The following is a 25857-nucleotide window of genomic DNA, read 5'->3' on the forward strand; positions in this document are numbered from 1 at the left end:
TATATTATTGGAAGCTGTTTTCCCCCGACTTCGTTCATGTCAATTGTAGTCCTATGTTACCCGCGGACAATGTAGTTTACTGTAAGTGTAAGTACTGAAATGGAATCCCGGAAAAGAGGCTTATCCATGTTATGCTTTCTATGGTAATTCATGATGCAAGTACATAAAATCAATCTGCCTATTCCGATCTATGGTGATTATATTAAGCCGAAAGCTAACAGATAATTTCTCCCACCAGGAACTCCTAGTCACCCTATCCACCCTACTCCGAGGGTCAGTGTACGAGCGTCTCCGATGGGCCTTCAGGCTTTACGATGTGGACGGAGACGGTGCCATCACCAGGCAAGAGTTGGCGGAAGTGGTGGTGGCAGTCCATGAGCTTCTGGGGAGAAGAGCACCTCCAGGGTCCCCGGCTGCGAGACTCGATGATGCTAAGGCTAATGAGCAGGTAATTTTAGTTTTTTAGATAACCAATATAAAATGGCCTTGCTTTGCGAAGAAATCATATGAAGACAGAGTTCAGTATACGCTGGTCAATTGTGCTCGGGTACTGTCCAGTTATATTGATCTCTGTACCCATATGAACACTATGGATCCCGGGTCCTACATATACTGGTCTAAATACTACAAGCGTCTCCAATGGGCCTTCTGGCCGTACAATATGGACAGAAACGGTGCCATCACCAGGTAAGAGTTGGTGGAAGTGGTGGTGGCAGTCCACGAGCTGCTGGAGAGAAGAGCACCTCCAGGGTTCCCGGCTGCCAGGCTGATTTGATGATGCTAAGGCTAATGAACACGTAATTTTAATTTTTTTATAACCAATATACATATTTTGGTCTTGATCTGTAAGTAACTTGTATGAAGACAGAGTTCATCATACGTTGATATATGATCGGATAATGTCCAGTTATATTGATCTCGGTACCCATATTTATTTTTTGTCAATTAACCTTAAGACACCTTTTTTAAGATTTTTAAAGAACAGAAGACAGAGTTCAGCACACGCTGGTTCTTAATGCTCAGTTTGTCCAGTATATTTTGACCTCCCTCTACATACTTTCACTACGGATATCGGGTCCAACATATACTGGTCTTTACACTACGAGCGTCTTCAATGGGCCTTCAGCAATCAATAATAAATAAACCCTTTTCTAACATCTCCAGGTGGACAGGGTGTTCAACAAGCTAGACCTGAACCAGGACGGCGTGATCACCATCGAGGAGTTCCTGGAGTCGTGCCTCAAGGATGACGTCATCACGCGCTCGCTGCAAATGTTCGACACGGCGCTATGACGTCAAACGGACGCCGAGGCGCGCGCCTTCCACAGGTAATGAATAGAATAGAATAGAATAGGTTTATTTTCAATTGGATACATGGTATCACTTATTGACGTCACATAACTTAAATCTAATTATAACTACTACCGCTTCCAAAGCGCATGTGTAGAAGAAGCGGCGGAACAAACTACACTGCAGCATTTTCATCGGACGTCAATTTACAAATATAGATCTCTTAAATCTAAATGCTGGTAAAAGATGCATATTACAAGGGTAATGTCTTGGTGAATGGGACTGTTGGAGTGGGAAGGTCTAGAAGTCTAGACAAACGTACCTTGATCAATTCGGAGACGTTCTAGTAAAAGGTCAGATCAAGAGTACCCGAAACCGACGCGACGATTTATGAATTTTTTATTTTCGATTGGAAAATCCTTTTTTACGGACAACCCCCCGGGTCTTCACCCGGGAGAGTGTGGGACTCCTGGCACCTAATATACCAGCCTACCCACTAAAACCCCTCCGTGCGCCCTTCTTGCCATTTCGAGGGCATCATGGGATCGCAGGCATTTCACCACGATGAGAGTGGGAAGGCCTAGACGAACGTACCTTGATCAAATCGGAGACGTTCTGACAAAAGGTCAGCTAGAGTACTCGAAACCGACGAGCTTGCATGAAGCGAGTTATGAATGTGGATGAAGCGAAAGGAGTGTACAGAGATCGCGGCAAGATGAAAGAAGTAGTCTCTGCCTATCTCTCCGGGAAAGACGCATGGTTTTATTTACTTTTTTGTATATTTGTTCCAGGACCGCAACGAAGCGCGCAAGCCCGCCATACCGCGTCGTCCGCCATTGCCGGTGCGCACGCGCCGAGTCAGGATTCCTAACAAACATGGCGGCCGCTTGGCGCGTCAGGGCACAGGAGTACATCCGCTATTTCGCCGTTTTCGAAAACTTCTATGCGGGAATCGTCCGCCCTAAGATCAAGAGCGTTCTGTTTTTCCATTTTTAAAATTTGAACGATGTGAAATTTAAATTTAGAACCCCCGCTCCCGCCTGGCGGTTGGCATTTTTAGAGTGAGACGTTTATTGGCAAAGTAAGTTTATTGATAAGTCTTCGTCATATGTGTATTGTGTTAAAAAGTCATCAAATTGTTAAATAATGAAGTTTTTCTTGGGAAATCTAAGAAAATAATACGAAATTGTTAATTCTACTTATCGTGTGATGCGGTACAACTGAAATTAATAGATTATTTATATAACGCATAGGTAAAGCCAAAAAATCTAAGCTTGAATCTGAGAAATATTCACCAATCTAAATAACTTGCTTTTGCCTAATGCAAATGTTAGGTTCCCCTGTAAGCAGGTTCACGGTGGTAAGGTGGGGGTGACTTTCTGACTGACTTACCAACTCCTGACCTGGTCCTATTCGGACCCAGGGCTTATCTACAATGAGCCTGCGAATTCACTCTCGTTCTAAGTACCTTATGAAATACCGCTATTTTTGAAATTGGTGAAATAATGGCGGTTTGTAAAAATTGTACGTACTCTTACTTTAAGTAGAGTATTTGATATGTAAAAGGAGACTAAGGATGTTGTTGGTGACTTTCTAAGAAATGAAAGATTGATGATAGAATGTTAACGAATTAAATTTGTCTTTTAATAATTACTATTTAAATCGCGTATAATTATGAATAACTCACGAATTTTTTTTGTTATTGGGTGATTTACAACTATTCTGTACACTTGGGGTCAGAATTTTGAACCTAAGAGCGTAGACGTAGAAAAAAAGCAGACGGAATTTTAGTATACTGCAAAATGAAGCACGAATAGTGTATATACAATACACGCCTCACGCACACCCTCACTAATAGTGTGACAGTCGGCCGCTATAACGTCATAGACTATCTCACGAAATGTCAAGTTTTTTGACACGCCGCCATTACTATGCTTCACTTTTTTCAAGCCACACTCAATCCGCCTTTTTTTCTACGTCCATGCCTAATATGTGATTCTCACTAATTTTGACAGTCTCCTTATTCACGAACGTTGACTTTTTACATATAACTTGGGGATTTTCAAAGCAAGAGTGAATAGGCACTTTTGAGCCTTAAGATTTGAACCTACCTTCCTACACAAATTGATTTTCTGACCGAGTCTATACGGCAATTCATTGAAATTGTGGAGAAATAATGAAATGACATACCTAAACTGGAATTGAACAAAATAATAATTTATAATAGTTTATAAGAAAATTATATAATTGTTTTGTATTCATCTCTCTCTCTCTCTAAGTAATAGGGTAAAAGTGAGAAGGAAAACAAAATTGACAAGTAACTTGCTCTAAAAATGTGAATCATAAAAATTCAGGTGAACACTGGTCATTAGATGATAATAATTACCATAGTTTTTAAATCATAAACTAGTACGTGTAATGGTTGAGCGCAGAAATTATATTCTAATCATTTATTTATTTATAAAAATTTCAAAGAAAAAAATTAAAAAAAAAATTCCCCCTACTTTATTTTTTGATAAAACAATTGAATTAAGTAGGTATTCTCTGAATTTCATAAACATGTTTTGAATGTGAATGTTTTGTTGAAACAAAATAATTATTTTTTTAATATGCATTTTTTTTAAGCAACGTCCTAAAGTTCGCCTTTGAAGATAATTTTTTTTTATTTTGTTGCATTTTCTTGTTATTTCTGTGCTCAACTGAAAATAATCATGAAACTTACCTAGCAGTTATTATACGGGTAGACAGTGTAGAAACAATATTACTTGTTGCAACACTTATCACTAGAAAACGTTAAAAAAATAATCGTGATTTGGTGAAAAGATTTTTTTTTCTATCGCCTCGCGTAATAGTTAAAACCGCAATCATAATGTAATTTTTTTTTACATAATAAGTTGATTCACATACAGGATATTTGAAATATGGAAAATTAAAAACTTTAATTTGTATTTGAACAACTGGAGTCGCCAAATTTAAATATAACAATCAAAACATTAATATAAATTAATGTTATATTTTTTTTCTTTTTCTAGTGATCTGTGCATAAGAAATCCTATTCACGGACCAAAAGACTTTTAGATCCGTGGTCCTAATCATAGATAGCTCTGTTAGAAAATAGATTAATGTGTTTAATATACTAAGACTAAATACTACTTGAAAAAAATAGTACTTATACTATCCTCTATCACTATCTTTTTAAAAAAGAACATTATTTAATTTGCTAACGGCATATTTTATTAAAGCAACTGTAACGTCATATTGGAAATGGCGGCGCAATCTAATTTTAAAAATAAAAGCGACAGGGTAAAAAGCCGCTCCTCATTCCGACATATTGAATTTTACTGATGATAAAAAAAATCTACAAGTTTTGGATATGCTTACCAAGAAGACGTATTTTTGGAAATGAACAATTTATTTCTACAATTGTTTTTGGCTTTTGTCCGTTTTAATCTTTTATAACTTTTACCTGCCTTCACGTCATTTTTAATATGTATACCGCCTTGGTCGCACAGGACATGATTTTATTATGAATAACATAAGCTTAATATTAAGCAACCAAAACCCCGCGAAATTCATGTTCAGAAGTTTTTATTTGTGTTTATCATTTCTTTGCCAGAGACTAAGTACTCGTCTAAAAAATGTTGAATGTTAAAAAATTATAAAATTTAATTTTAGATAGTTTGGTGTTAATGGTAATGTTTTTTAACTTTATTCTACAGAACCTTATAATGTTATTCATTTTAAATATTGTCTTGTGTCTGGGGATTAAATATAAACTATATTTTAAATATGGCTTTCATATAACGTATATTTTAATAATACTAAACGATTTTGATAGTTTTCAAAGCAAAATACGAACACAAAATAAAAATTAATTCACATAATACCTATATAGCTTGGAAAAAACTAAACTAAATATTTGTTATTGATATGTACATATGTTTAAATTAATTGATTTAAGTCATATTATTAAATTATTATTCTAATGAATCACCCGCTGTTCATAAAAAAGAAATGAATTTTTTTTAATAGAAGTTATTTCATTATAGTTTCATTATTTGGTTTAATCTCACTCCATCAAACTCTTTATTGCCAATTTGTATATAAACGTATATAACAAGAAAATAATTTGAATGATCTCTGGCATTACATAATTGTTTTTAAGATTACATTTGATCATCGTTTTAATAAAAAGCAATTGAGACGCAAGAATATACAGACGCAAGTAATTAAGGAAAGAAATGCATCTAATTTTATTGTTTTAAAATTGTAACGGTAATGTTACCAACTATAGAAAAAAAAATTGTACTAAAACACTTAGTATATTAATTAACATTATGTTTTCGTGAATTACTATTGCAGCTAAAATAATATTAATTATACGAAGAATATAAGAGTAAATTAATCATGTTTTTTTAAAACTTTATTGCATTTTTTTAAGAAGCAGGAAAACTTTAGAAACAATAGTAATTAACGAGAATATCAATATAAAGCAATCCTTAATCATATCATTTTTGTGTTAGCTAATAGATTGTTAGACACGGCTTGCATTTATAATAGCAATTACACATATAAATTGTACAGTCAACAACATAATTCAGTATTTAGAGCAAAGTTTGTTTTCGATCGAGAAAATAAAAGCGTTCGATTATGCGTTTTAAGCATTAGTTTTATTTTGTTTGTAAAAATACTCAATGCACCACAGCCCTATATACTAAATTACATCGTTGACTGTACCTTTGGAATTCACAAAAGGAAATAAGATGGATTTGTTCGAGGAATTGTTTATTACTGACATTTTTTTTATTATGTATTATCCGATAAGTTATTAGGTGAATCGGCTGTTGACAGTTGTGAAAAATATATAAAAATTGTCAAAATATGTAAAATAAATATAAATATTTACTAAACTGGGCCTTTCCTACAAGAATACGTATGATATAAAAAATATTCCAGAATACAATATTTGTAATGAATCCCCGATCCTCGAAAATTATATTCTGGATACTTATGTAGCTTCTATTTATCGGTTTCTCTCCAGAAAATAAATATAAAAACCTTTTTAAAAAACATTACAATTTTATAGGTTGGAATGTTTTTTTCCAGGCGACGGCATAAATCATTCTTTACCGCCTCTAAAATGGTGTTGTAACATCATTTGAATTTGCTAAATATTTGGGAAGTTGATATCAACAAAAAACATTATTATTTTTATTTTTTTCTTATATTTTTTTTATTTATTACTTATCCCTTTTTTTAAGTATAGAGTACGGGCTTTTGTTACATGCTTTTATTTTCAAAACATTTTATTTTGTGTGTTAAAATCATCAAATTTAAGTCCATCGATCAATTTTAGCTATTGTTTTCTTTTTAACTACAAATATCCTGTTATAGTCTATCATTTAATATTTTAACAATTAGCAATAGATTATTAGCTCAGTCTAGCTTTTATTTAGGTCTATATCACGGCATGTAGATTATTTCTAATGAGTATAGGATTAATTATTATTAGTAATTTTTACTGAAATACCAAATGCGTAAAAACTTCGGTTTTTATTTGAAATGTACAATCCTTTTTACTGACAACATTTTAGGTATTGAAGTTTATCTTTAAGACAAGTGGCACAATATATTTTTTTTCTTAAAACACCAAAAATATTCAACAGTTGGACTTAATATTATATGATACAATTGTTTGCCAGTCGACCATTATTTTTTTGGTTATATCAAATTCAAATTAATTGATTTTGACAGATATCGACACGGTTTTCAGTAAAAATGGCTTAATAATAAAATCATGAATTGTGACTGATAGCGAAGATGATGATCACTCTCTAGTTAATTAGTTTAGTTAAAACTAAATTGATGAATCCTCTGTAACTTGGAACGTTAACTGTTCCATTGTGTTAGGTACATACGTTTACCATTAAAATCTAAAGCCAAAAGCTGAGTTTAAGATTTTTTTTCAATCGACTTCTATATAATGGATGAATTTTTATTGGTTTAGGAAAATTTAATTGCAAATTTCGTTGCTACAACTGGGTTTAAGATTGGATGAATAAGTTGTTTCACAAGTTACAATCAAGTGAAGTCTAAATAAACCATATTTAACCCTTTTTAAAACTTGGGATTCCTCTTGTAAGCGATGTGCTAGCAACCTGTCACTATTTGAATCTCAGTTGAAACAGCTGAACGTCGCCTCTCAGTCTTTTTGAGACTGTTGGTTCTGTCTACCCCGCAAGGGATATATATAGGTATAAGTGTTTTAACCCATTTTAGATTAGGTTAGTTCATTATTGTTTGTAACGTGGTTAAAAAATAGTTGTATATATAAATATGATTTTTCGATTTAGAATCAAAATTAAAGACATGACATGTTCATTAGATGATGATTCATTAGATTTAAAATCAAAATGGCCCGATTATTTGCTGAAATTCTTATATTTAATTATTGTTGAAATTATTATTCTTAATGATAAATTGTTTTAAATGAAATTTTAATGTTGCCAATGACACAGATAATTAACCGTTATTTATCGTTTATATTAAAATAATATTAATTAAAATTTAGATTATGAGCAAAGACAAACAAATATATATATTTTTCATTTTATGTTGATTTTTTTTAATCACAAAAGTGTTCAAACAAAGTACGCCGAAAATGTTCCCTATTTGAAATTTTAAACTATTCTATTTTTGACATACGACATACACATTGCTTTTTTTAATAAACAAAACAATGGAATCACTATTTTTTGTTTATTTATTGTATGTAAGAATTACTTATCTATCTGTCTACAATAAGTCTTTGGTCTACGCGTTAGCGTAGTGTTACCAGTGACTATTTGATATTAATGTTTAAGATACCTATTTGAAAGTTTAAAATGACTTTGAAACGAATATTTAGAACTATCATTTATGAAATATTTATAATTTTAAGCTTCACTTCCGAGGTATATTTGTACATCAGTAAAGTAAATAACAAAAAAAAATATTTCTTCTTTATTTAAAAATACTTTAATTTTATATTTATTTAAACCGAAAAATATCCTTTCAATTTAGAATCAATAATCGTATTCTTTTGCACGAATATTAATTAATTTATTTTTTTTGACAAAAGAAAATTAAATAGCGGATAAATAACCCTAGTCATTTTAAACTCTTTATCCTTATCTAGTTCTAAAATTGGTATCCACCCGCCAAAATAACTGCGTTAGGTGGCGTCACCGTCTTCATTGTTCACGGCGAACTTCACTCCAATCAGATATCATCTGTCAAACTAAAATATTTTTTTTTGCCGTCCCATTTCAACAAATTGAATATGACAAGGACAGCGATACAAAAATGTAAATTTGCCTTTTTATAACGCAGTTATATTAGCGGGTAGATGGAAAGTGAGATTTGTAAAGATAAATTGTAAATATTTTGTCGCTGTGTCGAGACGTCCACAATCTGATAGTAAATCGGTTCTTCATGTTTGAACTTGTTTCATTTTTGACCAGTTGCAGTACCCAAACCCAGGCCGATAAGGAAAAATTCGATACTTTATATATCTATACCAATATTATAAAGCTGAAGAGTTTGTTTGTTTGTTTGATGACGCGCTAATTTCAGGAACTACTGGTTCGAATTGAAAAATTCTTTTTGTGTTGCATAGACTATTTATTAAGAAAGGTTTTAGGATATAGCCTAAAACCTTTCTTAATCACGCTGCAACTATTAGGAGAAATAATGGAAAATTTGACAAAAAAGGGGTAAATTATTCATTCTTGAGGGCTTCAATGATGCCCGAAATAACTATTCCACGCGGACGAAGTCGCGGGCACAGCTAGTATATAATATAAATTTATAATGATGTCTTTGTCGGTGGCTTAAACCACATTTCACTTGATACGATTCATATTTTTTTTTTTTCATTTTCCATAATAGCTTGCAATATGCGCAAGGGTAAAAGATAAAATAAAGGTAAGTTTACACGCGCGTTATTTATAAACATTATAACACAAAGCGTAATTTTTTTAATTCAGTTCAAACTAATATTTACCCCATTCCCATAGGAGATAATAAAAAAATACATAAACTTTCAAATAAATAGATATATTAAATTATAACTTACAAGCTAATGTTACAAACATAATTTGTATATACAAAGGCTTTGCACGATACACATTTTCAATTAAAACAGTAAAATAAATTGTACATTCAAAACTAAATGAAAATTTCCATCAATTCCCGATTCCCTAAGAATTTTTAGGAATCCTCTCTAAGTGTTTCCCTTCAGTATTGTATCGTATTTCTATAATCTATATCTATAACAAAAAAAAATTAGAATAGATTTATTTTCAAAATTGGATACAAGGTTCACTTATTGACGTCACATCATTCATTGAGATAATTTTCAGAGGATTCAATTATATAGTAGTAATAGTCCAAGAATTCACTGAGAAACATAATTTTATTAATTCGTGAAAACAATGAGAAACATCGTGGTAGGCGAGAAACCGCCGAGAAACATCGTGATAGCCGAGAAATTACTGAGAAACCTCGTGATATTCGCCGTCCGTTTGGTGCTGCCTCTTCATATGGTTCTTTAGATTAACGTTCTGTGTAAACGACGCCATGCACAGAACACATTTGTACTTCTTTTCCGAATTGTGCGACTGCATGTGCACTTTGAGACCGCGAAGTCTGAAAATGAGTGTCAATAAAGATGATAGCACATACACATACACACACGGTCACGTCTATATCCCTTGCGGGGTAGACAGAGCCAACAGTCTTGAAAAGACTGAATGGCCACGTTCAGCTTTTTGGTTTAATGATAGAATTGACATTCAAATAGTGACAGGTTTCTAGCCTTAAAGGAGAATCCCAAGGTATAAGCCAATAACTAAGCCTATAAGCCAATTTTTAAGCCTATCACTTGGTCGCCTTTTACGACATCCATATGAACGAGATGGAGTGGCCCTATTCTTCTTTTGCCGGGAATCACACGGCACCAAAATAAATACTCCTGTATATAATTTTGTGTCGATAAAAAATAAATAAACGAATGAATGAATAAATAAATAAATAAATACTGTAAAAAACTCACCTCGGATAACTCTTACCGCAATATTCACATCTGTAATTCCTCTCACCCGTGTGCGTGGCAAGATGTTCCTTCAAACGCGACGGCAGATAGAATCTCTTGTCGCACAGATCGCACTGGTGTTTATATATCTTGAGGTGGAAACGCCTGTTGTGCTCCCTAAGGCTTTTACGGCTGTCGTAAGAGCGATCACAGGATTCGCACGGATACATCCTCTGCTCACCGTGCACTTCGATCATGTGTCTGTACCTGAAAATTGTTGGAACATACATACATACATATGGTCACGTCTATATCCCTTGCGGGGTAGACAGAGCCAATAGTCTTGAAAAGACTGAATGGCCACATTCAGCTATTTGGCTTAATGATAGAATTGAGATTCAAATAGTGACAGGTTGCTAGCCCATCGCCTAAAAAAGAATCCCAAGTATGCCTATCCCTTAGTCGCCTTTTACGACATCCATGGGAAAGAGATGGAGTGGTTCTATTCTTTTTTGTATTGGTGCCGGGAACCACACGGCTATATATATATGTATACGAGTCGAGCAGTAGACAAGTCGAGCATTATATATAATAATACTCTACCTCAAAGAATAGCTGAACAAAATCTCATCGCATTTGTTACAATGATACGCCGGCTCCTTCTTATGTGTTCTTGCTTCGTGCAAATGTCGGCTGTGTTTAGATTTGAACGCTTTACCGCACTCCTTGCACGGATAACTCTCGTCCGTTCTCTGGTGAGTCTTCTGATGGAGAACCAGCATTCTCTCTTCGAAATAATGAGCTCCGCATACATCGCAAACGCAAGAGCCGAAATGTTCGGCCGTGTGTTTTTTCAACGCGTGAAAAAAACTAAACGACGCGTCACACTCTAAACACTTCAAATTCCGAACTGTCAATTTGAATTTCAAAAATTCATTCGTCACATCCTCGTGCAGAAATCGCTCGTGGGCATCTGTCAAATGTCGCTTGGCATCGTCCACGTTGTCTATGGCGGCGGTGCAGATGCGACAATCGATTTTTGTTATATCGATTTGCGGATGTTTCTTGTTGAACACGTCCTTGAACGTTGTAGGATCGTGTGTCAACGTGTGCTCTCTCAATTTCACCGGATCCGTGTGCACTTCTCTGCAGTATACGCAATAGTAATCCGAGAATGAGGTGTCGAACGGACATACGAACGTATTTTCGACTAAGGTCACAGTGTTGTGGAACGATTTGACCTCGTTGTCTATGACACGCTTCTTCGGCTTGTGCGTTTCGACGTCTGAAATGGGAAATGTGGTATTATTCATACATACGCACATATTTACATATATATAGTCACGTCTATATCCCTTGCGGGGTAGACAGAGGCAACAGTCTTGGAAGGCCATGCTCAGGTCAAATCAAATGAAATATTTATTTTGGTGGTTGGTATGTATTAGGTAGATAGGTGTATAGCTCAATGATGGAATGTGATAGGTTGCTAGTCCAACGCCCAAAAAAAGAATCCCAAGTTTATAAGCCTTATCCCTTAGTCGCCTTTTTCGACATTAATCATAACTACCGCCGCTTCCAAATCACAAGTGTAAAAGAAGCAGCGGAACAAACTACACTGCAGTATTTACAAATATAGAATTTATTTAAACCTCTATACGCAAAAAGGGAGTGTCATTACAATCAGCGATGGGCTATTAACCTGTCACTATCTGAATCTCAATTCTATCATAAATCCACACAGCTGAACGTGGCTTTCGAGTCTTTAAGAGAATCTCGGCTCTGTCTACCCCATAACGGATATATACGTAACTATATGTAGGTAATGTTGCCGTCATCAAGCACTATGTTGTATCCTATTTTGATAATAAATCTATTTTTGTTTTGCTTTGTTTTGATATGCTTACCGACATCCTGCATCTGTGTCGGTTTCTCGTCAGTTACATCATATTTCTCAATTGTTTCTCGATCTTTCTCAGGTTTCTCAATCTCTTTTTTAGCTCTCTTCTTCCGACGGACTTTGACTGTCTTCTTTTTCCGTTTTATCTTCTTTGCAGGCTTATATTCCGGATCGCTTTTTATGCTGTCCATATCTGAAAGATATATACAAACATATAGTCATGTCTATAACTCTTAAGGGGTAGACAGAGCCAACAGCCAAAAATCTGAATGGCCACGTACAGCTGTATGGCTAAATGATGGAAACTGAGATTCAAATAGTGACAGGTTGCTAGCCCATCGCCTTCAAGGACAATCCCAAGTTTTTTAAGCCTTTCTCTTAGTCGCCTTTTACGACATACATGGACAAGATATGGTGTGGTCATATTCTTTTTTTAATTGGTGCTGGGAACCACACGTCCCATCATTAAGTTATTCAAATATTAAATTTAAAAATAATTTTTCAATAAATTTTCATATATTGTTCATTTTTTAACCTAGTTTACTTACCGTTATCTATTCGTTCACCATCATCATCACTCATTGGTGAACAATCTAATGCATTGTTCGCATCAAACAATTCTTCTTTCATGGCTCCATCTTCTGCCTTCACTTCTTCTGGTTTAAGAAAAAAATGAGTTGTTAATAATAGCCTAGAAACAATATGCTGACCAGAAGGTTGATACAAGGTACAATATCTTTATAGTGATAGTTAGGATTCTACCGCCACAAAGGGGAGATCTTCCTGAAAGCTGGGGTGATACCTGGGGAACTGCGCGACAGTTATTCTATCAGTTGTGGCACTAACTTTTTGAAAAGGAAGGTATATTTCCTTACATACATTATAATATCATGATACCTTTGGCATCTAAAGCCTTTTTTAAAGGTCTAATTTTCAGAGGAGAGTACACTCATAACAAATGCTTGCATAATATAATAAATAAGATAGATGAAACAAGTTTTCAGAGTATTGGCACTGTCTACCCTGGAAGGAATATAGATGTGATTTAATGTACGTAAAAAACACAAACACACAAAGCGCGCATGGAACATGCAAAGTGGAAAAATGCAGTCTCTGCCTAATTAACGGACAAAACGTGTATGTGTATGTGTGTACCTTCAACATGAACCTTGATCTCAGTTTGCAGAAGCCTTTGCTCGCACTGCAGTACTTGTTGTTTGAAACAGGTCGCCTCCCGCAGTCTTGTAACGCAGGTCGCACAGATCAGACGCTCAGTAGGTTCACTATCCAGGTTTGTTAGCTGTTTTTAATAAAATATAGGATAAAGACTTGATGCCATAGTGAAAAAACTATTTATAAGTATATTTAAGAAGTATTTCTTCGGATTAGCTTGCGTATTGGATGTATTTTAAAAATTTAAGTATTAAAAAAAATATAGTATCGTTACGTTAGTATCATATAACAAAAGTTTACTTAGGGGCTAGCTTAATCTGACCCGTATACATTATATATATTTATGTGAGGAAGCAAAGATAGAGATAAAGCTCTGCTGTACATGAAATAATTCTTTAATAAAGGTTATACTTACAAATAAACCGAAACAATCAACAAACATGTCACTATAAATCTCTTTTTTTCCGCACCACTCGTATTCCACATTCAAAAGCCGGCATTTTTTAATGTTGCCACAGCATCGGCATAGCCCAGGATCGAACACCGGGCCTTTTCGTGTAGCAGCATTCATAATTTATGTTGTTTTAGATAATTATTAGGTACTCTACTTTTAAAGGAACAATTCTCTGATGAAAACATTGATTTATTTTTGTTTTGTTGATCGAATTTTGACATTTCCTTTGACATTGACATCTGTTGCGTTTTGTTCATGATTGAAAGCCAATACCTTAAACGATTTTTGTCTGGTGGTGATTGATTTACCCATCAGGGTTTAAAAATACAGAGAAAAATACCAATACTTTATAAAAAAACAAAGGTGTGTGGAATGGGAATGCCATCATTCGTTAACTTGGTGTATAAAATGGACAAAAATGCTATTGGGCAAAAAAGGATCAAAGTTTATAAAACAAAACGCAAAACACTATTTGTACAGTGACATCTAGGGTGTAATAGCAGAACAAAGAAATTGTTGACCAAAGATAGAAAGGAATAAAATTATGTCAAACTAATGATAGATGGCGCCTCTTGTTTACAAGAAATATTAATAAAAAATAAATATAAATTGTATACGGAAAAAATTATATATTATTATTATATCATATTTTAAAGGTATTTTATTTTTAAAGATATTTACTCCACACTATTTGTCTTACTTCTTTTGTAAGTGGCGCTAAATGCCCGCGGGGGAAACAGCGGGTAAAAGCTAGTTATAAATAATAACCAATCCAACATAAATGTAATAATAAGACTATAGAAATCTTCCCATGAAAATCAAACATGTGCAAGCAAAAAAGTGAAAAAAAGACCATCCGTTTATAAATCAATATATTATTTATTTGTTCTATTATTAAGCTCATATTTACAATTAAAATATAAAACACAATTCTAAATATAAATTTAAAAATTCTATTAATATCATATCAATTAAATAATATTATTCAATTTTTTTTTTAATTGAAAACTTTCTGTTCCAATTTTTCAAATTCAATTAATGTCAAGTTATTAAAAATTATTATTCCATTAAACTTTAAAATATAATTACATATTCCAATTATAAATTTCTTTCGAAATATAAAATTCGGTTCTATTCCAATTGAAATAAGTATTTAAAATTTTTACATAAATATCAATAGAGTATTCCAATTTTTAAATTCTAAACAACAATTTAATATATTTATTCTACTGCTAAATTCCATAATTATAATTTATAAGAAATTCTATATGTACAAATGGTATACACACACAATCTTGCTGCAAGTAAGAATTTACTGTAAGTAAATATTACACAATTTTGTAATAGTTAGCAGCTAATCCCAAACAGAGAAGGATCTAAATAACACAAAACATACAGAAAATACGGTAAAAATAATATTATTTTTTGTAATACGTGAACAAATTGACTATGACAAAAAATCATTTTATTTCAATTCGAAAATATGGTCGAATTGTAAACCTCCTCCTTTTTTGAAGTCAGTTAAAAAACCTAACTAAAACCAGTATCAATATCATAGCTTTGCTGGTGACTTTTCATGTGACTCTTCAAACTGCCATTTTGCGCGAATGCCGAATTACAAAAATCACACTTATACTTCCTATCGCTATTATGAGACCTGACGTGCTCCTGCAACGACTGGAGCCTGGGGTAACTCTTCTCGCAGAACTCACACCTAAAATTCCTTTCACCCGTATGCGTTGCCATGTGTTCCTTCAAACGAGACGGCAAATAAAACTTTTGATCGCACAAATCACACTGATGCTTGTACACTTTCAAATGATTCCTACGGTTATGTTCCATCAACGTCTTCCTCCTATTATACACTTTATCACACAATTTACAAGGGAACGTACGCTTGTCACCATGCACCTCAATCAAATGGCGATTCCTCAACGCGTGAGACAAAAAACTGGCTTCGCACTTGTAACAATTCACCGTTGGTTTCTTCTCGTGGACCGTAGCTACGTGCAGATAACGACTATATTTGCTTTTCAAGTTCTTGCCGCATATTTCACATGGGAAATTGCCATCCACTTTGCTGTGAGACTTGATGTGGGTCCTCAGGGACGCCTGCTCCAGGAAACAAGCGCCGCATACATCGCAAACGAACGTGCCGAAATGATCGATCATGTGTTTCTTTAACGAGTCGAAAAACGGGAACACGTTGCCGCATTCCGTGCAGGATAAGTTGTTCAGCGTCAATTTGAACTTTAAGAACTCGTTGTCGATAGGATACAACGATTTACCGTGGACGCTAGTGACGTGAGTTTTGAATGCGGGTAGATCATCGATTTTCGTATCGCACAATCGACAATCGACTCTGGTTATGTCGATTTTCGGTATTTTCTTGTTTTCCATGCTAGGTTCGAAGATTTCTCTTGGATCGTGGGTCATCGTATGCTCTCTGAGTTCTGACGGATTTGTGAATTGGTCTTTGCAGTAGAAACAGTAATAATTGCTGATCCTGTTCAAGAAGGGGCATACAAAGGAGTTTTTCACTATGGTCACTGTGTTCGCGTAAGCCATGTAATCGTGGTCTATGGTCGATTTCTTCTTTGACTTCGGTGTTTTCTCTTTTTTCCCCGTAGAAGGTGCTGGAAGGTAAAAAGCAGGTTTAAGATTCTACACATACACATGAGGTCTTGTCTTTATGACCACAGCCAAAAGTCCTAAAGACTAAAAGCCCATGTTTAGCCGAATGGTTTAATACAGACATACACATAATCACGTCTTTATCCCTTGCGGATTTGACAGAGCCAACAGTCTCGGAAAGACCAAAAAACCAATAGGATGTGCATACAAGCATACATATATATTGTCACGTCACACAGATGCGCTTGCGCAGAAGTAAAATTTTTGTATCGTTCGAAAATATTTGAGCGTCTGAACCAATCAAAGCGCGCCATTTGAACCCGCGAACGGAACCGTCCGCTATTGTACCTACTACTATTAGGAGCGAGATAGCAGGAGACATTTTGCTTTTGGATTTTAAGTTCAACGTGCATGTAATAAAGTCGTAATTATATTGAGATTTCGAGGCGTTGTTTTATTAATGCAGTATGTCGTGATAAATCAATATGTTACCAGGTTTATCCAACATCTGATCCAATTTCTGTCGTAACTTCTTCATTTTCGTCAACACCTCCTTTTTGACAGGCACCTTCTTCCTCTTCAGTTTAATCTCTTTCTTCGACTCTTGTTTCGGAATGTCCAATTCCATTTTGTAATCTGAATCTGTTGAAAATTTTAACGAATCTATACTACTAATATTATAAAGCTGAAGAGTGTGTTTGTTTGTTTGAACGCGCTAATCTCAGGAACTACTGGTTCGAATTGAAAAATTCTTATTTTGATAATACTTAAAATTAGTGTAGGATCTGCCAATAAAATGTTGAACTTAGTTCGCAAAAAAAATATATATATTTCAGACAACAAAGATCCATATACAATTTTCAATAAAAAAAAAAAAAAAGTTTGTTTTCATTCAGTTCGACTCGGCGGTAGGTAGCGCTATTCTCCTCTATCAAATTTTGGAGAGGCTACTTATGAAAGGTCGTACCCTCACCATGGTCATCCGCTATGTCATCTCGGTCATCCACGTGCGAATTTGTCTCCATCTCGCAGACCGGCTCAGCCTTCACTACCACCTCCAGCTTGTGATCAACTTCCAAGTCTATATCCAGCTCTGAAACCATTCATTCATTCATATTATCACGTCTAACAGCAGTCTTAAAACGCTTACAGGCCACATTCAGCTGTTAGGCTTAATGAAAGAATTGAGATTCAAATAGTAACAGGTTGTTAACGCAATCATCTAAAAGAGGAATTCTACTTTTGGTATCATATCCCTTTGTCACCTTTCACGACATACATGAGAAAGAGATGGAATGATACTGTTTCTTTAAATATTGGTGCCGGGGACCACACTGCAGCATTTTGTATGATCAGTTTAAGCATAAAATTCAATAATATGGACAACTTCTTTACAGATAAACCTGGTCTCCTGGGGCTTAGCCTGCCAGCCTACCCACTTAAATCCCCTGGTGCATCCTTCTTGCCAATTTGAGGGCATACAGAATGTCTGTGCTAGGAATTTTACCTTTATGGGGGACCAGTAATATTATTATAAAATAATAATAACTATGCCGTGTGGTTCGCGGCACCAATAAAAAAAAAGGTCCACTCCATCCCGTTCCCATGCATGTCGTAAAAGGCGACTACGGGATAGGCTTATAAACTTGGGATTCTTCTTTTAGGCGATGGGCTAGCAACCTGTCACTATTTGAATCTCAATTCCATCATCAAACCAAACAGCTGAACGTGGCCTAACAGTATTTTCAAGACTGTTGGCTCCGTCAACCCCGCAAGGGATATAGACGTGATTATATGTATGTATGTATAATGATAACTTAATTTTCAGATCGCTCACCTTTATTCTCTAGCCTGGCGCTCAAGAATACCTCCTCGCTGGCCAACACCTGCTGTCTGAATGTGAAGGCTTCTCGCAGACGCGACACACACGTGGCGCAAATACAGGAGTCTTTGCTGTCTCCGTCCATATTGGACAGCTGAAACATTTGGTTAGGTAACATACAGACATATATATAATCTTGTCTTAATCCCTTATGGGTTAGAAAGAGGATGGTCTTGAAAAGACTGAAAGGCCAAGTTCAGCTGCATGGCTTAACATATGTACATACATATGATCACGTCTATATCCCTTGCGGGGTAGACAGAGCCAACAGTCTTGAAAAGACTGAATGGCCACATTCAGCTATTTAAATTAATGATAGGATTGAGATTCAAATAGTGACAGGTTGCTATCCCATCGCCTAAAAAAGAATCCCAAGTTTGTAAGCCTATCCCTTAGTCGCCTTTTATGACATCCATGGGAAAGAGATGGAGTGGTCCTATTATTTTTTGTTTTTTGTAAGGATGGAATTTAAATTCAAATAGTGACAGATTGTAAGTCCATTAAGGTAAATCCCAAATATATTAGCTACTTTGATTGATACTTGATTGACTTTTACTATCTTCACGGAAAAAAACAGAAGCTGCTGGAAAACATTATGTTATTTAGTTTCTACTAGGCCAGCACGGAAGAATTACTATTTGGCCAGTTTTTTTACTGGCAGGCCAGTCCCCTCACTCCCTCAATAACAGCGATGAGACTAAATCGCGCAAGCAAAGATTTCACGGATTGGAACTTATATTTTTAACCTCCGCCAAAACATCGTCGGAGCTGCGGTTCCCCAAGCGTAACACCTAGCCTGGCGAAAGATCTTCCTGTTGGAGCCGCGAATGATTGCTCCTGCTACAAGCCGAACAACAACACACTTCTAACGATCTAAGATAAAGATCATAAATGTTAAAACTAAGTACAAAATTGTTCGTCCCCGGTGTATACATTGAACCCCAGCTCCGAGAAATTAGCCTTAGAAAATTACAATAACTTAAACGTACCAATAAACCGAAGCAATCCATAAACATATCGGAGTATATTTCTTTATGGCCCTTCCACTCATATTCAGCGGTCAAAAAACGGCATTTCTTGATGGATCTACAACAGCGACATAGACCAGGATCCAAGATGGGGCCCTTGAGCTTCACAATGGCTGGTTGGGAGTTCATTTTAGTTAAGATTTCATTTACATAATATTGTTAAATCGAAATTGTTCACCATCCCTTAGCCCGTTCATGTATATAAATTTGTTGTTGAAAGGTTGACATGACATTGTCGATAGTTTTGACATTTGGGACGGAAGGTAGTGTTTACATGAGGCTCATTCCTAAAACTACCATTAGACAAAAAATGTATTTTGGGCATCGTCTTCACAAGCTCGCAGCATCGAGACGGCGACGACGACGCGACGTAGCGTTAAAGTCACAGTGTAAAAGTAAAGTCCATCATACAGGTAGGTGTACGTACGCTGCGTACGCGTACATGTTATACTTATACTTAATTTTTTGTATGTATATTTGTAATGCGATAACTTTAGAAAAGTTAGTCTCATTTTAATGTATGTAAGATCTGTCAATAGAATTAGTAAGTTCGTAGGGCCAAAATCGTGCAAGTAGTTTTTTGAAATATTCACAAAATTTGACAATTTTGAATAATCTTAAATGTTCGCAAAAAATAAAAACATAATCCCGTCTGGTTCTAGCCTCAAGTGAAAAACAAGCTTTAAATAAATTAAAGAAAAAATAAATTATACGTTTCTTTAATCCAAGCGGGTACAAACTAGCAGCGCCTGATGGTATGTTCCAAAATGTTCGTATTAACGCCTCTAAGACTGCACTTGTATGTGACAGACAACAGCATGACAATAAATAAATAAAAATTGCCCTTAAGGGTTTTTAATGATTTACAATAAAACATCAGAAGCGGGTTATGATATTTTATTTAAAAATAAAACTCGGGATTACAATCTACAGCATGATGTTTCTATATTTACTTATATATATTTATTATACATTTAAAAAATCAAACTTAAACACTTTTTAACAGCCCATTATTTTGTACAAAACCAATATTAAATGCTAATTTTGAACCGCTTTACTAAACTTGTTTTTTGGATATAGTGGAGTATTAAAGGAGAAAAAAGTATGTGTTATTTTTTAACTATTTAAACAGTTTTTTGTAAGTACTCGTCAAAGAGGTACAAAGCGAGGGAAAGATCTTGTCCATTATTGGCTGTAATGAATTTCTTGAGGTCTGAAGTGTGTCCGGCGAGGTCGCGGACGGTCTTGGCCTGGTATTCGATAAACTCCTCTTCCAAGTATTGGGCGATCTGTTAACAGCAAGAAATGTAATTAAATAAATGAATAAGACAAATTGTCTTCTAACTCTACCTCAAAGTAATTATCAAACTTTTTTTTTTAATCTCAGTTCAATCATAAGCCATATAATTGAACGTGGCCTTTCCGTTATATCGCGACTGTTGACTTTGTCTACACCGTAAGGGATATGACTCAAAGTAAGATGTGACTCAAAGTAAGTTCGGGATACTAACTCAGCAATAAAATATGTTTAATAAATAGTTACATAAATAAACATTCAAGATATTGAAGTTATCAATTATTAGAACTAAAATTCTTTCAGCCATGGATGAAAATTCAAAGTTGAATAGAAATTTATAAGAATATTAGAAAAATTAAGGTACTTACTTCAGGGTCGTGCATGTGCGGACTATTCCTGGTGGCTTCACGGTGAATGTAGAAGGCGCGTTCAGCGATCTCCTTCTGTGTGTCGAGAGCCTTAGCCAGGGACTCCAGCTCGTGGACTTCGGCGGTGTAGTTCCTGCGTTCTGCCGGTTTCTGGGTGCTACGCTGAGCGAAGTTCATTTCGTCACCTGGTCAAATTGGTTGGTGTAAGTGTTGGAAGCTACTACAAGTTTGTATTTGTCAGTCATAATAGATCACATTTACAGATCTTGGGCTCATTCTGAGAGAAGATGTTTGTGGTAACAGCATCCGATTAAAACCGCCCGGAGGATAATGATATGACCTGATGGTTGTAAGTGGAACAGGCCCATCTGTCCAGTCTGATGACTTGTCGATGTCATGAGGTGTTTTAATGTCAATGCATTATATAGTCCCACTGTGCATTGAATCATTGAAGAAACCGCAAAACGAGACTTTGTTCTTCGGTGGAAATATGTAATTGGGATCAAATATGTAGTAGATTTAAAAAACGTTCTTACCTCTCATTGTTATATGTTTGATGAGTTCAATAGTCTTCCCCCAAGCGTCGTCAGACAGCTTCTTGAACAGCTTAGTGAAGCCAGCGCGGTTGGTCTGATAGTTGTTGAAGAAAGATGCCGATAGAAGGTATTCATACGACCGCTCCAGATGTAAGTTTGCGTATGCTTGCATCTCCGTAGCGACGTTTCCATGACGGCCATACTCAGCGTATTTAGCGTTACATCTTTGTAGTGCTGTGGACGAAATTTAAACCATGCGATGGTAACACTGACTGTTTAAACATTTGATGCAATGCATTTTTTGTTGTTATGCAAATGACAAACAGTCACATGCTTTGTATGAGCCCGATTGCGATACAACTTTGATAAGTACTTATTTTTAGAAAATAGTGCCGTGCAAATATATATTTTCTCAAGGAATTTAGGGATTAAAGATTAATTTTACTTGTGAACGTTATAAATGCAAAAGTCTGTCTGTTATGTTTTCACGCTACCGTAGAATTCATTTTGATGATTTTTTATGTTTACTGTAAAGAATCTAGTTCAAACATAAACATAAATTAATGCTGCTTCCTTATGTCAGTTAAACGCTGAAAAAAAATCGCGGGTAAACAACTAGTAATTTCAATTGTACGCAATGTTGCCAATTCCTGGTAGCGATTTGTCTCTAGGGAATGCACGTCAGTGATTATAGATATATGTATATCGATATCATGCTTTTAATTAAATTATAATCGCATAACAATGTTTCAAAATATCACCCTAAATAACATGGTTTTATATGAAGAAATGAAACGAGTCCTTTGTCTTCTTATTAATGTCTGTAACTATGGAAATGATTTGTATGTGGTGTTAGAAGTGGCATTTATAATTCAGTCTATAAATATATACCTTAACATATATGTATGTAAGTAGATATATGCGTTTGTATAATACTTACGCATTCTTCTAGCTGAAAAGATAAGGTAGAAAATAAATAGATAGATACATAGCATAGATAGATACAAGAAAAAAAAAATACGAACGTATGACAAGTGAGATGATTAAATAATGTTTTGGTAAAGTGCAATAAAAATACAAAATTAAATTTGTTAATGCAAAATTTGGGACGCAATCAAGAGGTTTTTATTTATTTTCTTTTTTTAAGTATTTGAGTTAAAAAATGTCCTAACGAATAAGCACTTATTTTTAATCAAGGACATGTTTCATTTCTTAATTATATTACACCCTGAGAATAATTTGACGCATAATTTAACCAATAGCAAATTTTAATTAAACAGTTAAAAGTTGTTAACATTCATTTCTTACTTTAGTATTCCCATCATTTCAAATATAAATAACTAATACTTACTAGAGTTATTTTCTTCTGAAAGATTAACATTAAAATAATACTTATTATTGGTATTTTTTTAATAATACTAAAAAGCTTATATAACTTGCAATTTAATCTTACTTTTATTTGGTTACTTTATAAAATATAATATAGAGATAATTAAAAATGTCATGGCAGTGTGATATGAAATGCCCAGATATGACCCTATACTAGGCTATAGTGTATATGTGATGTGAAAGCACATGGTGATTTCTATGAATTTTTAAGTTATTAGCTAATGCGCGGGAATTTTCAGAAAAAAAGTAAAACAAAACTTCAAACAATAGGTACCTTTGTTACTTCTGAAAGTTTTGTATCCCCATGTGCCTAATATCATCAAAATCGGTCCCGTAGTTCTTGAGTTTATTCGTTACAAACAAAACAAATTCTTTTTCTATAGTCTTCGCAATATGTTCAGTATTTGACATTTCTTTTTTAATTAACTAAAATACAAAAACATGTGAAACAGGCGAAAGTCTATGACTTTTACTACCACTTTAAAAATGTTTCTGATAAATACTCACTTAAGCCATCTGACGCTTGGCCGCAATCCAGTGATACGTCTTGGTAGCACTCGTCGACGGCAAGAGCCCCGGCGAGCATGCAGACGAACAAAGCAACGATAGCTTTCATGATGCTGAGGACAAGTAAAAATTGTTAATTTGTTAACACGTTCAGTCAAAGTTTTAATACTTCAAGAGTCAATAGTTACAAGATTCAAAGGTCTCGTTTAGCTGGATGGCTTGATAATGTAATGATGATTCAGGTTTGAGAGATTTTAAATTTAAGTTAGGAGAGGTTAAAAAGTTTAGTTGCCTAAAAAGAATACAAATTTTATAAGCCTTTCCCTTGACCGTTTTTCAAAGCTTTTATTACAATTTACGCCGGAAGAACAACTGGCAATCACAAACTTTTTTCGTTTCTATTGTATTTTTATAAAAATGTATCAATATTTTCAGAGTAATATTTCAACGTCACTCTCGCAAAGTAAACTGTGTATTCTCTGTAACACTGAGTCACTTCAGAACTTATATAAGAATGACACTTGGTGGCGGTTTTTATTAATTTTTCTAAATAAATATTTAACATTCATTCAATTAATTAAAGGAAAGCAAAAATAAATATGGTATTGACATCTAGAGACATTATTTATTAGCTTCAGACATGAATAAAAGATATTTGTGATGAAAAAAAAAATGCCTCTGAAAAAAATCCCCTTTTTTGGATTATGATTTGAAGAGTGTAATGTTTCATATAAAGAACTTTACTACTAAATAGTAGTTTTATATTTTTTTGTAGCAACACTGAGATGAAAAAGAAATCCTTTTTTTTCTTATTCAAAATCAGAAATGTATGACCTGAACTTCGGTCATAAATTTATATGTACATATTTTTTGTATATCACATTTAAATTAAATAACCCAAACATTGCTCAAGAACAAAATTTTTAGCATAATAATAGTGAATACTTTGGTCAATCTAGGAATATCATCAAGGAAGGTCATCAAAGAAAAATATTTGTTGTTTTTGTATTGGTTTGGTAACCAAATTTACAAAGATATGAAGGTTTAATCATCATGTGTTTATTCCTTACAGGGTAGAGAGGAACTCTCGGCTGTATAATCAATTTGAAGTTCTTGAGTGACCTTCAAAATATAAGACAAGCACTTAGGTATATACTAATTTTAGTGCAAAAATCACTCCATTGTTTGAAATTTGTCTTAAAAATGTATGTACAGTCACAGATAAAAGTCATCAAGTATTTAGGTATTAATTAAATTTTCAAAGCAAATTCACAAGTAATATAGATGGCAATTATTGCTTTTTTAAAGTTCAAAGAGAGGTTTCTTTGAAAGACATTGAATGATTAGTTTGTAAATATTTTGACTCAATATGTCTAGAAATGGTTGCCACATTGATAATCAATCATAAAGGTGCATATCAATTTGTTATCAAGCAATAAAAATACAAGACATTATTATCATGTCAATCAAATATAAAAATCACTAATCTGGTTCAATTCATAAAAATCAAAGTTGGTACCAAGTGATTATGACTAATGGCTTATTATCATAAGATTTAGATACATAATGATAACAAATTATGTATATTTTGTTCATATGAATCAATTAATAAACACCACCTAAAATGGTACCGATTTTCTTAAAATAGATGCTGATTTTCTAGAAATATGAACTCTGCAAAGATTTACTTACACAGGTTCATATAGCAATGTGAATGTGAATTAATGCCAAAATTTATAAAAACATTTTACAATGTTGACAAGCAAATTTATTTTTAGAATGTTTTTGTTTTGTATGCTATATGAATTTAAAATAGGAGCAACAAGGTAGAGAGTACTAGTATATTATTTAAACGTAATTCCCTACTTAATATTTGGTACGTAAGTCACTGGCTGGATAGGAAATTTAAAAAGGTAGGCAAGGCAGTTAGGTAAAAAAAGAGGACTCACCAATTATTTTGCGAATGACTTCGAGGAGACGAAGAAATGAAATAGATAATGAAACTCGTAGAAACGTTGTGTTGAATGAGCAACCTTTACACACACTGGCGCAGAAGGGAGCCTCCAACAAAGAATCGAACTAAACTGATAAGTGCCCCAGCAGTCGGGCAATATACACGTAATCTTATTTACGATTTATCTGAGTAGCAGTTGACAGCGTCCAAAGATTACTATACAATAAAAATAAAAGTCATCTGTGCTGGGAATTGAAACAAAGGCTTGTGTTGCCAGGTGAGAAAACGTAATTTACACAATCTCCTAGAACATTCTTTAATTCATAATTTCAAAAAGCTACAATATTGAATTAAATACTTATTTCATAAAGAGCA

At 34.3% G+C, this 25857-nt stretch overlaps 4 protein-coding genes across 6 annotated transcripts in view; 1 reads left to right on the plus strand and 3 right to left on the minus strand.

The window, feature by feature from the left end:
• LOC106133321 (Kv channel-interacting protein 1) overlaps positions 1-3111 on the plus strand; it is a 28672-nt gene extending 25561 nt beyond the window's left edge. The window contains exons 5-7 of the mRNA XM_013333013.2: positions 239-448; positions 1165-1328; positions 2082-3111. Of these exons, the coding sequence (XP_013188467.1) occupies positions 239-448; positions 1165-1293 (339 nt within the window). The 3' untranslated portion in view covers positions 1294-1328; positions 2082-3111. The remainder of the gene's footprint in view (positions 1-238; positions 449-1164; positions 1329-2081) is intronic.
• Positions 3112-9443: 6332 nt separating this feature from the next.
• LOC106133314 (zinc finger protein 569) lies at positions 9444-14085 on the minus strand. 2 transcript variants are annotated; one of them, XM_060953178.1, is made up of 7 exons: positions 13849-14085; positions 13416-13560; positions 12809-12913; positions 12268-12453; positions 10967-11648; positions 10385-10630; positions 9444-9978 (listed from the first exon to the last, which is right to left on the minus strand). In XM_060953178.1, the coding sequence occupies exons 1-7, from the start codon at positions 14002-14004 to the stop codon at positions 9822-9824; spliced, it is 1677 nt and encodes a 558-aa protein (XP_060809161.1). In that variant the 5' UTR covers positions 14005-14085; the 3' UTR covers positions 9444-9821. The 2 variants fall into 2 exon arrangements, with proteins under 2 accessions (XP_060809161.1, XP_060809160.1); XM_060953177.1 differs by having other exon boundaries at positions 12809-12916.
• A 1039-nt stretch (positions 14086-15124) lies between these two features.
• LOC132903866 (PR domain zinc finger protein 5-like) lies at positions 15125-19638 on the minus strand. Of its 2 annotated transcripts, none has more exons than XM_060953221.1 (5): positions 19393-19638; positions 18359-18497; positions 17495-17614; positions 17014-17163; positions 15125-16523 (listed from the first exon to the last, which is right to left on the minus strand). In XM_060953221.1, exons 1-5 carry the CDS (start codon positions 19558-19560, stop codon positions 15418-15420), a joined length of 1683 nt encoding a protein of 560 aa, XP_060809204.1. In that variant the 5' UTR covers positions 19561-19638; the 3' UTR covers positions 15125-15417. The 2 variants fall into 2 exon arrangements, with proteins under 2 accessions (XP_060809204.1, XP_060809203.1); XM_060953220.1 differs by having other exon boundaries at positions 17489-17614.
• Positions 19639-20313: 675 nt separating this feature from the next.
• LOC106133331 (ferritin, lower subunit) lies at positions 20314-25708 on the minus strand. The gene is made up of 5 exons (XM_013333026.2): positions 25478-25708; positions 23529-23641; positions 21633-21866; positions 21097-21281; positions 20314-20720 (listed from the first exon to the last, which is right to left on the minus strand). The coding sequence occupies exons 2-5, from the start codon at positions 23635-23637 to the stop codon at positions 20556-20558; spliced, it is 693 nt and encodes a 230-aa protein (XP_013188480.2). The 5' UTR covers positions 23638-23641; positions 25478-25708; the 3' UTR covers positions 20314-20555.
• Between the last annotated feature and the right edge of the window lie 149 nt (positions 25709-25857).

The sequence above is a fragment of the Amyelois transitella genome, chromosome 31 (genome assembly GCF_032362555.1).
Source record: "Amyelois transitella isolate CPQ chromosome 31, ilAmyTran1.1, whole genome shotgun sequence".
Classification (NCBI taxonomy): Eukaryota; Metazoa; Arthropoda; class Insecta; order Lepidoptera; family Pyralidae; genus Amyelois; species Amyelois transitella.

Excerpts from the sequence above, each read along its gene's own strand:
- LOC106133314 (XM_060953177.1), bottom strand. The coding sequence starts at position 14,004 with ATGAATGCTGCTACACGAAAAGGCCCGGTGTTCGATCCTGGGCTATGC. Across the intron at positions 12,454-12,808 it reads TGGTGAACGAATAGATAACG|ATATGGACAGCATAAAAAGC; the intron begins GTAAGTAAACTA and ends TATATCTTTCAG. Across the intron at positions 10,631-10,966 it reads TTGTTCAGCTATTCTTTGAG|GTACAGACACATGATCGAAG; the intron begins GTAGAGTATTAT and ends AACAATTTTCAG.
- LOC132903866 (XM_060953220.1), bottom strand. The coding sequence starts at position 19,560 with ATGAACTCCCAACCAGCCATTGTGAAGCTCAAGGGCCCCATCTTGGAT. Across the intron at positions 18,498-19,392 it reads TGGATTGCTTCGGTTTATTG|CTGTCCAATATGGACGGAGA; the intron begins GTACGTTTAAGT and ends CAAATGTTTCAG. Across the intron at positions 16,524-17,013 it reads TCAGATGTTGGATAAACCTG|CACCTTCTACGGGGAAAAAA; the intron begins GTAACATATTGA and ends TTTACCTTCCAG.
- LOC106133331 (XM_013333026.2), bottom strand. The coding sequence starts at position 23,637 with ATGAAAGCTATCGTTGCTTTGTTCGTCTGCATGCTCGCCGGGGCTCTT. Across the intron at positions 21,867-23,528 it reads CCAAGCGTCAGATGGCTTAA|CACTACAAAGATGTAACGCT; the intron begins GTGAGTATTTAT and ends TTTCGTCCACAG. Across the intron at positions 20,721-21,096 it reads CGCACATGCACGACCCTGAA|ATCGCCCAATACTTGGAAGA; the intron begins GTAAGTACCTTA and ends TGCTGTTAACAG.